At 34.5% G+C, this 15,783-nt stretch overlaps 1 protein-coding gene across 1 annotated transcript; it reads left to right on the forward strand.

Annotated features, from left to right (window-relative positions):
* Nucleotides 1-11,384: 11,384 nt before the first annotated feature.
* Nucleotides 11,385-14,598, forward strand: LOC114193656 (2-oxoglutarate-dependent dioxygenase 19-like). The gene is made up of 4 exons (XM_028083540.2): nt 11,385-11,688; nt 11,824-12,059; nt 12,752-13,079; nt 14,075-14,598. Exons 1-4 carry the CDS (start codon nt 11,476-11,478, stop codon nt 14,315-14,317), a joined length of 1,020 nt encoding a protein of 339 aa, XP_027939341.2. The 5' UTR covers nt 11,385-11,475; the 3' UTR covers nt 14,318-14,598.
* Nucleotides 14,599-15,783: the final 1,185 nt, after the last annotated feature.

A 15,783-nucleotide genomic window follows, 5' to 3' on the forward strand; every position in this document is an offset into this window, starting at 1 on the left:
CATCATGCGACCCTATTGAAATATGGAAGAAAATGATAGTTCGATACCTATAAAAATAGTTTCATATCTGATATGATTGCTATCAATTTCAACATGCTTCTTGTTGATTCACTGTTACTACATAGCTTCATAGACCTTTTTCTAGAGAATTTTAGGTCTTTTAGAGCTTTTCAATCCAAATAAATGGTCATAAACATTTTATGATTGCCACAAACTTAGCATTTGTACTTCTCCCTACCACAATGGAGATATTATTTTGCTTATCCATGTAACAAGGTTTCCCCATGACTTCATGCTTGTGCTATAGCTTATTCCCATTAGTTTACCAACATTAGTTGATCTAGGTCTAGCCCAATTAGAATTTGCAAACCCTTAAATAATTCCTTTGACTAGATTTCCCATGGGATATTTCAATATATAGCTGGTTGCCTCTAGATGCCTTTTAGTTGGAAAATGCACAAGCTAACTTTCATCTCTATCCTCAATCCACTAGGCATTCATCCTTTGGATTTTCTTACTAATTTCTCTCTACTATTTAAATGATTAATGGCTAGCCACTTTTGTAGTCCTTTTTTGACAAGTCAAACACATATTTCTTGAGTATAGTAAGCAGCTGATATAGGAGTTCAAGGATCCAATGGTTCATTTTTATTGATGAGAGCTTTTGTGTGTATGCCTATTCTAGAGTTCCATTTTTATATTATATTATATTATATTATATTATATATATATATATATATATATATAGATATATATAAATTACTATTATTTTGTAAAGAAAGTAATCAATATTAGAGGAATGCTTGTGTGGGCCCTCGTTTTGTAATAAATGTGTATTGTAATGTTCGATTACGATATAATAAAAATTCATTTAAGTTTACATTTTGATATCGAAAATTTGATACAAACTTAATTGGAATGCAAATTTATGAAATTTTTAAGAGTCATATTATAATATGAAATCGTATGAGTGTTGAGGATTTGTAGGGATTACAAAAATATGAGATATATATGATAGATATAAGAGATATGTTATAGGAGAAATTTGTTATTTTATTTATTCATATATAAACAAAATGTATCATAATAATAATAAGTCAAATTACTCTACATGATTTTTTTAATGTAGTCACAAAATTATTGATCCGAGAAATTTTCCTTTCTAAATACGGATTTAAATAGGATGCGAACTTAAGGGAATGTTTACCGTACATTATTTGGTCAAGTGTATTTAGATAGTATTATGTTTTCTCTTATTTGTAGAATGTATGTGTATGTAGGGACCACATTTTTCAAATAAAGGCATGTGCACTTCATCTAAGATCCACTTATATGAATGGAAGCATGCATGGTGTGGTAGGTCCCATGATACGTACATAAAATTGTGAACATTTGAAAAGTAGCAGTGTAGTTTAAAATATTCTTTTAGTTCTCGTTTAATTTTTTTCATATTATATTTACATGGGATACGTCCTCCTTAAAGAAAGTATGCATGCCTAAACTATGGAACTAAAAAATATTGTTAATACATCTATTATTGTGTGACTGTGTAGAATGATTCACTAATGTTTATAAATGTTCTAGAATTTATAAAGTGACACTTTATTTTATTTTGTAGGTTGTTTGATGAAGCTCGTGATGAAGAAGAATAAGAATGATAAAAACTTTTGTACTGTAGTTTAGAATTTTATTTTATCAAGATGGTTAGATTTTATGATAACAAGATTTTGTACTGTTTGTAGTGTCTCACAATGCACTCTTTTATATGCTATTAAGGAGGAGAAATAAGGAATAGGCATTGGTTAGGGATTTTTGTTATATATGGTTGGAACTTGGATGTACATTAAAATGGTTGGATAAATATTTGGATTACTAAACTTTTTTAACTTTATTATATAATATAAATAGTCTGTATTTGCGTCAGTGCTATTTTGAATTTTATGACAAATTCTAATGTCCAGGATTGATAAGATAGGAAAAAATCAATATGATAAAACCTAACCTGTAATAGTAGGTATTACCTACGAATATATCGATAGGTAATTATCTACGGATATATCGGTAAGTAAATTACCTACGGATATATCGGTAGATAATTATCTATGAATATATGGGTAGGTAATTTAGTTACGACTATTTTACCTACGAATTTTTATTTGTGTAAATTTGTCTTACCTACGAATTTTGTGTTAGCTAAGGATTTTTTTTTATAGGTAATATCACTTTTTCTTCTAATGTTTAGGGTTTAAGGTTTAGTTGATGCTAACTTTAATAAATATAACCATTAAAAATAAATAAGGTCAATGTTTGCTATGTCGACTCTAACTTTATATATTTTAATATTTATTTTAGTTAGCGTCCATTAAGCCAACATAAATATTTATTTCTTAAAAATTTAATCTTTTGTCATATTAAAGTCGACTATGTTGACATAATAATGTCACAGTTTGGCTGATGTTAATATTTGGAAGCTAAATTTATGTTTTCTTGTAGTGATACTTGTTAAGTAATCCATATCATTTTCAAGAGTGAGAAATATCTCTTTCTCATCTTTGTAGTTGACATTCCTTGCTACTCAAATCAACTTGTAAGACAAGGCTTACATATACTTATATACGATAAATTTGTCTTTATTTCTAATCAATGTGAAATTGATCTCTAACATTTTTATACAAGAAATATTACATCAAATACTATCAATGATGTTGTCATAGATTCATACAATACTCTAACTAGGATAAGCTTTTAAATGATTTTAGTACCATGCTAAAAAATGAATTTTAAATCTAATTCATTTTCACATAACCGACTTATAAGATGAAATTGATAATGAATTAGAGATCTTTAACATTTTTATATAAGATATATAACACAAAATACTTATAATTATAACTACGATCATGGTAATTTGACACTTCCATCTTTCTCATACATTTTTCATAAATTATTATTTTATTATAATATTTTATTTATATTTAATTTTATTATGTTAAAATAATATTGGTTTAATTATACCTTTGGTCTCCTTTTTCTTAGCAAAATTTTAATTTGGTCCCTCTATTTTTTTTAGGTTTAATTATGCCTTTGGTCCCCATTTTGGAGTCAATATCTCAAAATGGTATCCAAATTTTTGAAAATCTCAAAATGGTCCATTTTTTTGTTGAAACGTCTCACGTTTGCCCTTTCCGATAAGTCAAGGTTGACGTCGTTAGAGGGAGTGCCACGTGTCAGTTCCTCGATTTTTTGAATTTTTTTATTATTTTTTTTTTGAATTTTTTATTTTGAATTTTTTTAAAAAAATTCAAAAAATTGCCACGTGTCAATATGTCATCGTGCCACGTGACAATGACAGAGTGATGTGGCAGTGACAGTGACACGAGTCAATAACGTGTCATTTCCTTAGTCTCAATTTGGTTCCTTTATTTTAATTTGTCTCAATTTAGTCCCAATTTTTGTAAAAATGAGCAATTTTGTCCCTCTCCAAATTGAAATCAATTTTAATTTCTATATAAATGTACACAAATATTTCCATCAAAATTGATATTTCAAGTAAATATTTTTAACCAAATTAAGTTCATTTAATTAATATTTTACATTGAACTTTATTTAAAATGGTTTAAAAGTTGTTAATAGAAAATAATGTTAATAGAAAAAATTCATAAATTAACTAGTTCATGTAACAATAAAACACATATTGTACCACACCTAGCCAAACTCGACCAAATAAGTAAACAATACATATACCAAGACAATCAAGTACTCAGCCTAGGCCGAGTTAGCCTAAGTTTTACCAGTTCTAACCTAAAACATCTAGAGGAACAACCTGCACCTCATATAACCAACATAAGCCGTCAAGGTAAGTAGCCGGCCTAAACCGACTACTCCAGTAGACCCGGTAAGATTAAAGCCTAGGCTGACCACTCCAATAAACTCAGTATAATGAAAACCCCCCAGCGTTCAATAAGTCCTAAGGGCCTAGGCTAGGGCCCAGGCCCACTTACAGCCAAAGCTCAAGCCAAGGTCCGGCCCATAGAATAACCAGACATAATTAATGGTCTATAAATAGATGTGGACCCCAGTAATTAAAGGTACGCATTCATTAATCACAAATTTAACCTTTTTGAGAGTTTTGACTCACTAGAGCTTCGGAGTCCCTTCTGCAGGTAACCCCCTCCGGGTCCAAGCCGACATATGTCAACCGGGAAGAGACCAGCTGAGGAGATAGCGTACTACACTGGTAAGGTGACGTTTGTGCCTAACTTATCTTGTTTGTTCTCTGCAGGAACAATTGGCACCCACCGTGGGGCATGAGACGAACACCTTTAGTACTAGTTTTTCTCTGAAGATGGTTTCAACCCACAGCAAAGCTGGAGTGAACAAGCAGGCGGATGCTGGTCCCTTAGGACCTGCTGGCATCACCCCTGACCTGGCCGCCATCCTAGACGGCCAAGCAAAGATGCAACAAGAGTTGGCAGATCTGAAAAAACGCAATGATGATGAGATGGAGGCGTTGTGACAAGAGAACTCTCGCCTTAGGCGAAAGATCGAAGCTGATCCCAACCTGAAGGGAAAAGCCAAGGAAACCTCTGAAGTTGTAAGGTCCCCGGCCTTCTAGCCCATAGAGGAGGAAAGTGAATACAACCCCACTCCTCATACCTTCACCACTACCCAACAAACGCCCATCCCTTCCACCCATCCCCATACCGCAGCCTCAACCCCTACCGCTACCCTCCCTACCACCTAGATCCCCTACAACATACCCACCACACATGTTCCACCATACAACCCACAATACCCTCCAACAAGCCACATCCCCCCTCACAACCTTACTTCCACCTTCCCCGCTATGATCACTCATCCCATCCCACCCCATCTGCTCCCTCCCCATCAAACCAGACAATGGCCGACAATTTATTGACAAAGAGCTAGCCAAGTTCTACACTGGCCTAGGCATCAAGCACGTCACAAGTTCTGTAGAACAATCACAAACCAATGGACAAGCAGAAGCAGCAAATAAAGTTATCCTCGTGGAGCTACGTAAGAGATTAGATACCGTCAAAGGCCAATGGCCCGAAGAGTTAGTAGAAGTGCTATGGGCTTACAGGTGCACCCCTCAATCATCAACAAACGAATCCCCATTCAGCCTAGCTTACGGTGCAAACGCCATGATACCAGTTAAAATTGGCGAACCATCCCTGCGCCGAGAACTATACGACCCAACCCACAACCACCAAAACATGGTCATACATCTCGACCTTCTACCCGAACTCAGAGAAAAAGCCCAGATACGCAATTTAGCTGCCAAACAACGAGCTGCTAGAAAATATAATGCAAACCTATGTCCACGATCATTCGCCATCAGGGACTTTGTATGGAGAATGGCCAGCAGTGCTAGAAAGAAGGATGGCAAGTTCTCCGCCAATTGGGACGGCCCATACCTCATACGCGAAGATGCAGGAGGAGGAGCTTATCGCCTGGAACACTTATCTGTGGAAAAGATTCCCAACACTTGGAATGTATCGCACCTCAAATTCTATTTCAGTTAAATGTATGCTACACTAAGTCGAACACTTGTAACCTTGGGTGTACTCTTTTTCCTCACTTGGTCTTTTTTCCCTAAGGAGGGTTTTGGCCAGGGAGGTTTTAACGAGGCACCCCTATTCAATAAATAAAATAAAGGGTTCTCAACTATACAATTTTTCTACGTTTTTTACTGTCATATTCGTTTAAGTTCCCCACCCTTACCACAAGTAAGCGGCCTAGGTCGAACACCCTTAACTTGTGCTTAATTCCCCACCCTTACCACAAGTAAGCGGCCTGGGTCGAACACCCTTAACTTGTGCTTAATTCGTTTAAGTTCCCCACCCTTACCACAAGTAAGCGGTCTGGGTCGAACACCCTTAACTTGTGCTTAATTTGTTTAAGTTCCCCACCCTTACCACAAGTAAGCGACCTGGGTCGAACACCCTTAACTTGTGCTTAATTCGTTTAAGTTCCCCACCCTTACCACAAGTAAGCGGTCTGGGTCGAACACCCTTAACTTGTGCTTAATTCGTTTAAGTTCCTCACCCTTATCACAAGTAAGCGGCCTGGGTCGGACACCCTCAACATATAATCGATTGTATCACACATACACCACATATCATCAAAACACGACATACATAATAACATACAGAATCTTAATCGCATTTAAACATAAGTGCAAGAATGTACTAATGTAGCTAAATGTACCAAATATTACAGATATATGCTCAAATAATATTCTCGAATCAATTAAGACCAAAATCCTATTCTGCTGCGACAGGTGCCACCTCCTCGGAATCGCCCGCCTTCTTCTCCTCCTCTGTCGCCTTCTCCTCCACCTCCTCATTCGTATTGTCCTCGTCCTCTTGGATCAGCTTCCCGTCAACAACGTCCTTATTCACATCGAACTTTGAATCTGTTACGTCCATATCCTGATGGAAAAAAGCCGCTTGACGTAGTTCCTTCTCAAAACCATTGATATGTTCTTGTATAATACTATTCTTCAAGTCGTCAAGCTCTCCCACGGCACCGTCATACTTCTCTTTCAATTCTTCATAATCTTCCTCCCACTCCCCTATTTTCTTGTTCAATCTTTCCTCTGAGTCCAAACAGCGAACCTTTCACGTTATCAACCTTTTTCTCTCTACCTCCCAACTCTCCTTCGCCTTCTCCAACGCAGCCTTCTCCTCCTCAAGCTTGTCAACCTTCCCCTACAACTCCTCCACCCTTTCCCGACCCCCTCCTTCAGCTCCCTCTTATATAAAGACCCCACACAACGACTCAATGTTAAGGCCTTGCTTCCAAACTCCACCATCGTCCTCACAATATGGTTCACATCCATACCGTCAATGGAATTTACAATGGTATCTGGGAGGGTGATCGCAATATCCTTCCTCACAGATATTTTTGGCAATTCGATTAAACCAGATTCTGGTCCCTTCTCCCCACTAGCCGACCCTACTCCACTGGCCGACCTCGTCCCGAGCAAGGCCGCCCTCACTCTCTTCACATATTTCCCCTTGCCGTGTCGAGGCGGCAACTCAGCCTTCCTCTTCGTCCCATCGTGTACATGCACTTCCACCACAGACTCCTGTAGGTTGGGAACATCAGTCTTCCCAGCTGCCTTGGCCTTAACGGCCATCTCCTTCCTCAGCGATTGGAAAAGTGCTAAGTTTTTCTTTCCTTATTGTGCCCTACAATAATATATTAACTCGGATTAAAACAACTTAGAATCATTAACACAGTTTAAGTAATAAACAGATACCTTCAATATCTATTATCGGATGTACCGAATTATAAACTCTAACTAAGCCCTTAGTGGGCAACTTATCAACAAACTTCAACAAGATCTCTACCACCTCTTTATCACCCGCCGATAACTCATCCATCCCCATATCCTTATACCAAGAAGGGCTACCCGTCCAACTAAATGGGAATTTTGTACTCCCATCTGCGGTCAAAAAATGAGCTCGGCCTTCTTCTTTAACAACAACCTTGAAGTACTCGTCCTTGAAATGCTTGAAAGACTGGGAAAACGCGTCCAGTCTGTTGATACTAGAACGACTTATCAAAGACAGTCAAGTAGTCGGCCGGCGGGGTCTGGTGTCGTAGAAGTACAAAAAAGTATAAGGAGAAGGCTCCAAGTATAAAGATTGGCACAAGATGCGAAAGGCTTGCAAGTAGGCCCAACTATTCGGATGCAACTGTGTAGGTGTCGCGCAATACACCCATAGTAAAACCGTCTAACGGTAGTCGCACATGTAGTTGAGAAAAATGACACATGTACATGTAGAAAAACTTCTCTATAGCCCCCTCTTGCCCATGACATACTCGGTCGATAGCGCTAACTCTCTCCAGGGAAACGATGTCCCTACTTACACCCTTTGAGATGACAGGCGTGCAGTTTAACCAGGAGTTCAATAGGCGAGACCACCGGAACAAAGATGATTGGTTGCGGACGTCGGCAGCCACCCACCCATAACCGCCTTTAGCCGGCCAGTTACTTTCGGCCAACTCCTCAAGGGGATCTTCTCGAACCTCCCTCACCGTCTCCATTGGAATCCCACTTACCATGCCTCCAGAACATGTACCCTCTTCGTCAAATTACCTACCCTTACTTCTCTCCAACTCTGTACTCTCACTACTAGATGTGGATAACGATATACTATCGCTACTGGACATACCTGTTTTCGTGTTTACGGGAAGATGTCGGTTGAAATTGGGAACTAGTCGGACAGTATAACGCACACAAGACCTCTGAATTAAAAACTCTCGCAAATGAACCAAGTAACCCCTCACTCGTTTTGAAACCTATATTTATAGGCCAGAATTCCAAACGACGAAAACCCCTTCTCGCGAAAACAACAACCCATACCAATCGACACCATCATTGCAAGAGACATGACTCTTAAAAACGACGGCGCCAAAACTTCCTGATTTGACTCCTGACACCCCTTCACCTACCTTCAGACGATTACCACTTTTTAGCCTTAACACTGTTCATCACACTTAAAGGCTAGGGGACTGGTGTATCACACCTAGCCAGTTCCGCTAGCATACCAATACATATCACCCTTGACCGACAACTCATATCGGACAAGGTTGGGGGACTGGTGTACCACACCTAGCCAAACTCGACCAAATAAGTAAACAATACATATACCAAGGCAGTCAAGTACTCAGCCTAGGCCGAGTTAGCCTAAGTTTTACCAATTCTAACCTAAAACATCTAGGGGAACAACCTGCACCTCATATAACCAACATAAGCCGTCAAGGTAAGTAGCCGGCCCAGACCGACTACTCCAACAGACTCGGTAAGATTAAAGCCTAGGCTGACCACTCCAATAAACTCAGTATAATGAAAACCCCCCAGCGGTCAATAAGTCCTAAGGGCCTGGGCTAGGGCCTAGACCCACTTACAGCCAAAGCCCAAGCCAAGGCCCGACCCATAGAATAACCAGACATGGTCTATAAATAGACGTGGACCCTAGTAATTAAAGGTACGCATTCATTAATCACATATTTGACCTTTTTGAGAGTTTTGATTCATTAGAGCTTCGGAGTCCCTTCTGCAAGTAACCCCCTCTGAGTCCAAGCCGACATATGCCAACCGGGAAGAGACCAGCTGAGGAGATAGCGGACTACACTGGTAAGGTGACGCTTGTGCCTAACTTATCTTGTTTGTTCTCTGCAGGAACACATATAAATTTAAAATTTGAAAACAATTTTAAGTAAAGTTGAATGTAAAACATAATTTTAAATAAACTTAGCTAGGTTAAAAATATATAATAAAAATATCAATTTGAATAGAAATATCAAATTTAATAAAAATATTTGTATAACATTTATATAAAATTAATTTTTGTTTCAATTTGAAGAGGGACAAAATTGCTCATTTTTACAAAAATTTGGACTAAATTGAGACAAATTAAAATAAAGGGACCAAATTGAGACTAAGGAAATGACACGTGGCGTAATACTGACACGTGTCACTGCCACGTGGCACGATGATAGCTTGACACATGGCAATTTTTTGATTTTTTTTAAAAAAATTCAAAAACAAATTAAAAATAAAAAAAAAATCAAAACTATAAAATAAAAAATTCAAAAAATCGAGGAACTGACACGTGGCACTCCCTCTAACGGCGTCAACCTTGACTTAACGGAAAGGGCAAACGTGAGACGTTTCAACAAAAAAATGGACCATTTTGAGACTTTTAAAAATTTGGGTACCATTTTGAGATTTTGACTCCAAAATGGGGACCAAAGGCATAATTAAACCTTTTTTTATCTCAATTTGGTACTTTCTGTTAGTGGTATAGTAACACCATTAAAAGAGGTGTCACGTGTTAGTTCCTATATTTTTTAACTTTATTTTCTTTATTTTCTTTTTTTTAATTTTTATTTATTTTTTTGAATTTTTTTAAAAAAATAAATAATTTGTCACGTGTCAAACTGTCGTCGTGCCACGTGGCAGTGACAAAGTGATGTGGTAGTGATAATGCCACGTGTCACTTATATGTCAGGTGTCATTTCCGCATTCTCAATTTGGTTCCTTTATTTTAATTTGTGTCTCAATTTAGTCCAAATTTTTGTAAAAATTGAACAATTTTGTCTCTCTCTAAATTGAAATCAAATTTAATTTCTATATAAATATACGCAAATATTTCTTTCAAAATTGATATTTCAAGTAAATATTTTTAACAAAATAAAGTTTATTTAATTTATATTTTACATTGAACTTTATTTAAAATTGTTAATAGAAAAAAATTCATAAATTATATTGATATTTTATTACATTGTACTTTAATATTGGTTTTTTTATTTGAATTTATATTCCAAATAATTGTATATTTTTAAAATGTGTAAAGTTAAATAATTTCTATACAAATATTTGAATTGGTGTAAAAATAACAATTATAAAAATTTTAAAAATAATTTTAACTAGTTCATGTAATAATCAAAAACATATAAATTTAAAATTTGAAAACAATTTTAAGTAAAGTTGAATGTGAAACACAAATTTAAACAAACTTAGTTATGTTAAAAATATATAAGAAAAATATCAATTTGAATAAAAATATCAAATTTAATAAAAATATTTGTATAACATTTATATAAAAATTAATTTTTGTTTCAATTTTGATAGGGACAAAATTGCACTATTTTTACAAAAATTGAGAATAATTGAGACAAAAATTAAAATACGAACCAAATTGAGAATGAGAAAATGACACTTGATATAAGACTGACAGGTGACATTATCCCTACCACATTACTATGTCATTGCTCCGTGGCAAATTTGTTATTTTTTTTTAAATTCAGAAACTGACACGTGACACCCCATTTAATGTTATTACTGTACCACTAACGGAAAGGACTAAATTAAAATCAAATTTTCCAAAACAATGACTAAATTGAGATAAGAATAAATAAAGGAATCACATTAAAATTTTGTTATGAAAATAGGGAGCAAAGACATAATTAAATCTATAATATTTTATTATAGAACCCGATTGTGAAGTGAAAGCAGGGAGTGTCAAAAATAATATTTTTCCTTATAACTAGTGTCATATCTTACTTAAATTATAAAATTATAAAATTGTCACTCTAATTCTCTGATTTTTTTTTTTTACAGGTATAGTTCTTCCTAAACTAATAATGTGTTGCAAATCGTGTTCCATGCAAATTCCTCATTCTGCATGATGCTGCAACCCATTTTTCGTTTTTTTGTGCAAAGGGATCTGCTTGTTCTACGTTTAAGCCGACACAAGTTTTGGCTTGTTGCTGCATGTACGACAAGTTATTAACACCCCATATGCCAAGTTGGGTTCTGCCATATCCCAAAAATCTTGAAAACGTATCAAAATAAAAATGTAACTCTAGGTCTTTGAAATCCTTACTCATTCCCTCACAGAGCAAAACCACTTCCAGTACCAGAAGGAATTAAAAATGTTAAGTGTTAAGGAGTTGGTTGAATCCAACAGCGTGAGGTCTGTTCCCTCCAACTACATCAGCCTTAAAAGCCCCGAAGATTCCATATTGTATGAAACAGAGAACATTCCTACCATTGATTTTTCTCGACTCACCTCTTCCAATGCCTTCGAACGCTCCAAGGAAATCCAACAACTTGGCGATGCATGCCGCAATTGGGGTTTCTTTATGGTATTAGTACATATTTAACCTTAAACACTGCGTGTTTTAACTTATCCACACGTGCATGTTGTTGGAGTTTCTTTTCTCATACATGCATATATTGTAACTTTTGTTGTAGTGTTAACTTTGAACTTCTTTATATAGCTAATCAATCACGGTGTTTCGGAGACACTAAGGGAGAAGATGCTCAGAGCAACGCAGAGGTTCTTTGATCTGAGTGAGGAAGAAAAAAAGGAATACGCAGGAGAGAAGGTGCTTGATCCAATAAGATATGGGACAAGTTTCAATGTGATGGTGGACAAGTCACTTTTCTGGAGAGATTTTCTCAAATGCCATGTTCACCCTCACCTTAATGTTCCTTCCAAACCCCCTGGTTTTAGGTATACAAAACAAATTTTACATTTTCTACACTTTTTTTTTTCTTCAAAATTTGAACAGATTTTCCCAATTAAGAAAAAATGGATACAGGCTAACTCAAGGTCAAAAATAGTTAGGTTTCCAAGAAAAAAAATGTCTCAAAAATTATTTTCTAAAATCACTTTAGGACTTCAAGAAAAAATGTCTGAATTTTTTTGTAGTATTAATTATTTTATGTCCCTAAGATAAAAGATCTAAAAAAATTTGAAAAATACATTTTAAAGAAAATAAGGGTTAAGTACTAGAAAAATAAGATTATTAAGTTTATTACAGACCTTCTAAACTTCTCGGTGGAATGGGTAAAGTACCAGAAAATAAGGGTTAAATATGTTTTTCATTTTCATTGAAAATTGAAAATAGTATTTTTTCAAAATTTTAGACCAATTTAATCATTCATCTTTAGAAATATATAGATTTAGTCATTTTAACCAAATTCTTTTAAGTTTATTTTGACGTTTCAAATGGTGTAAACAACTCAAATATTATCATGAAACAGATTTGAACATCAAATAAACTTAATCAAATTTAATTAAAAGAACTAAATTCATGCATTTCTAAAGTTAGAAAACTATATTGGATCGAAATTTCAAAAATTGACAAAGAAAAAAAAACATATTTAACCCTAAGAAATAATAGGTTTAAATGTTGTTTTCAGGGAAACTGTGGATGAGTACATAAGAAAGAGCAGGGAAGTTGTTGGAGAGTTGCTGAAGGGGATATGTGGAAGCTTGGGCCTTGAAGAAAATTACATACATAAACGGTTGAACGTGGAGTTGGGGGCCCAGATGCTGATTGCCAACTTTTACCCACCATGTCCTAAGCCTGAACTTACAATGGGTCTTCCTGCACATACAGATCATGGGCTTCTGACTCTCTTGCTGCAAAACCAGTTTTCCGGGCTTCAAATTCAACACAAGGGCAAGTGGATTCCTGTCAACCCCTTACCCAACTCCTTTCTCGTTAACACCGGAGATCACCTTGAGGTAAAACAAAAGTTCACAATTCCCTCTAAGAAAAAATAAACTAAATATATTTAATAAATATGATATTTTAACTATCTATTTGTTTTGAATAAATACAAATATCATGATAAATGTGTGGACATTGCTACTAGCTAATAGTGGTTAATAAATTTAAATATCTTTTAAAACATGTATGATCAAAATTAAAATTACTGAATTGAGAAATATTAATTTTTGATCAATTATTTTATATTTTTTTATTTCATTATATAAAATTAAATTTATTTTTTCTAATATTTTATTATACAATTTTATTTGAATTATACTTTAAATTTTTTTTTCTGAATTTATATTTTAATATTTAATTTTAAGACTAAATATGTTTTTTTCTTACATTATTTTCAAAAAAATATAAATTAAACTGTGTATTTAATTTTTTGTCTTTATTCTAAACTAATGGTAATTCTCTTTGTCACGTGAGAAACGATCTACTTATGAAAAATATTTTACATGAGTTTTGTAAGATTTAAAAACAAAATATATATAAGCTAGGTAGACAACTCGATCCCGCCACTTTCACATCTGTAATTACACAATTGAAATTGTTATATATAATTGTAACAAAATTGATCTTATTTAGTAATATCATTCTTTAAGAAAATTATTTTAATGATACTTATTTTCCAACTGTTCCTCTCATAGGTTGTTTAACTTTCAGTTATTCAGGAAGAAAAGTTAATATTGAATTGAGATCCATAAAATTAAACTCAGTTAAGTTGGGTGCAAAATTAATTGTTTGCACTAATGTATTCAGAGGAAATAGAGCGGAAATTATGATTCGGAGAACACATAAAACTCTAAACTATGTAAATTGAAAAATGTATACTTCAAAATATAATTATAACTTTTAATTATAAAAAAATTACTTAGTACACACATATATACATGAAAAAGGAATTTTGGTAAACATGAATCAGCATTGGAAAAAAATTGAATGGGTGATCTTTTGTGATCAGATACTGACGAATGGAAAATTCAAGAGTGTTCTTCACCGTGCAGTAGTGAACACAACAGGCACCAGAATTTCCATTGCCACGGCACACGGAGCTCCGCTTGAGACTATTGTGGGTCCTGCACCGGAGTTTATTGACTATCATAATCCGGAAGCATACCTTGCGATCAAATATGGACATTATATGCAGTTTCAGCAAAGTCATGAACTCGATAGAAGGTCCTGCTTGGATCATATTCGGATTTGAATAAAAAATTGTTTGGTAGCATGCATGGTTTTCTTGTCGGTTATCTCAACTATTTGTACTTGTCTTTCAACATTTAGTTCTATTTTAAAATTTATGTACTTGGATATGATTTAGATATGTGTAGGTGAAAATGCATGCACCAACGTGTCCCTGGACCTGATCGTCTTTAAGAGAATGATTGGTTTGTGTGGTCATGGTTTTCCTTTGGTTTATTGTCCTGTTCTGTATTCTGCAGCTTGAACACGAGTTGGATAAGTATGAATCGAAAATTTGTTAATTTACATGCATGAGGAATGACAATGCAGTCAACAGTTTGTTTTGTATTTGACCTGCAAAATACAAACCAAGCTAACCCATTTTTGAAATGCGGATTTGATATTCAAGCCTACTCTGCATAGCTCCTAGCTTCCAAACAAGTTTCATTTTATTACAAAATTCAATTATCATTATGTAGGTCGATAAGCTTAATTGATAATTATTTTGTTTATTTCTTATGATATGCTCATGTCATAGTCATTGGTTGCTAAAATATGACCAAGTGTCCCAAAGGATATAGGCAAGATTGGGTAATAGAATTATTAAGGCCAAATATTAAAATTTTGAAGTATATATTTGAAAGAACAATTAATATGAAACCTTTAGTATTAATAGATATTCATAAATCAAAAGTTAAGCGAGTCCTACTAAAAATGAAAAGAAGTAGATCCTTAAATATTATCTTTTATTTCATATATATTATGTAAATATCAACCTTAATTAATAATAGTGTTTCTAGAAGTCATAATTGCACTAGAACACATATAGCTTATCCAATCGCTAGTTCAAGATACTTAAATTTCACAGTGTACTACTTGATCAATTTTTTCTCCTTTCAACTTTTCATGCATATCTAAAATCATTTAACCAATATCTCCAGCTTTGTTTTTATTACATTTCATATCATGACGATTCAAATAAGTACCATATTTTCTTCCACCACACACGAATATTTTGTTGCAACTATTGCACTTTGTCATTTCTTTTCCATCCTTACCCACCCCAATCTTATTAAAATACCTCAAATAATCAGATGTGGTAACCTTATACCTTTTTCTTTTTTTCAAGTTCAACAACTTCAAATTGTTTTTCAATATCATCTTCCTCAACCTCATTTTCACAAAGGGGCATATTAATATCTCCTCATCCATTCTAATTGTTAAATTAAGATCCTTACTACAATTTAAAAATAAATTTATTAATAAACATCCTAATCAGGATGAATAAGAAAGCTTGCAAAATTTAATTTAAAAAATTATCATTATCACTTATCAGAAAAAGGCTAACAATAAAGTATATAAAGAAACAATTGCGGGAACCTACTTATCAAAAGGAATTCTTATGCCCACTTATTTATGGAGTTATCAACCAAAGACTTGATACATTGCCAATTTCAAATGGAAAGCTTAATAATCATTAGTTTTTGTAAA

This window comes from Vigna unguiculata, chromosome 8, assembly GCF_037176805.1.
Source record: "Vigna unguiculata cultivar grain cowpea cultivar isolate G323 ecotype 2 chromosome 8, ASM3717680v1, whole genome shotgun sequence".
Classification (NCBI taxonomy): Eukaryota; Viridiplantae; Streptophyta; class Magnoliopsida; order Fabales; family Fabaceae; genus Vigna; species Vigna unguiculata.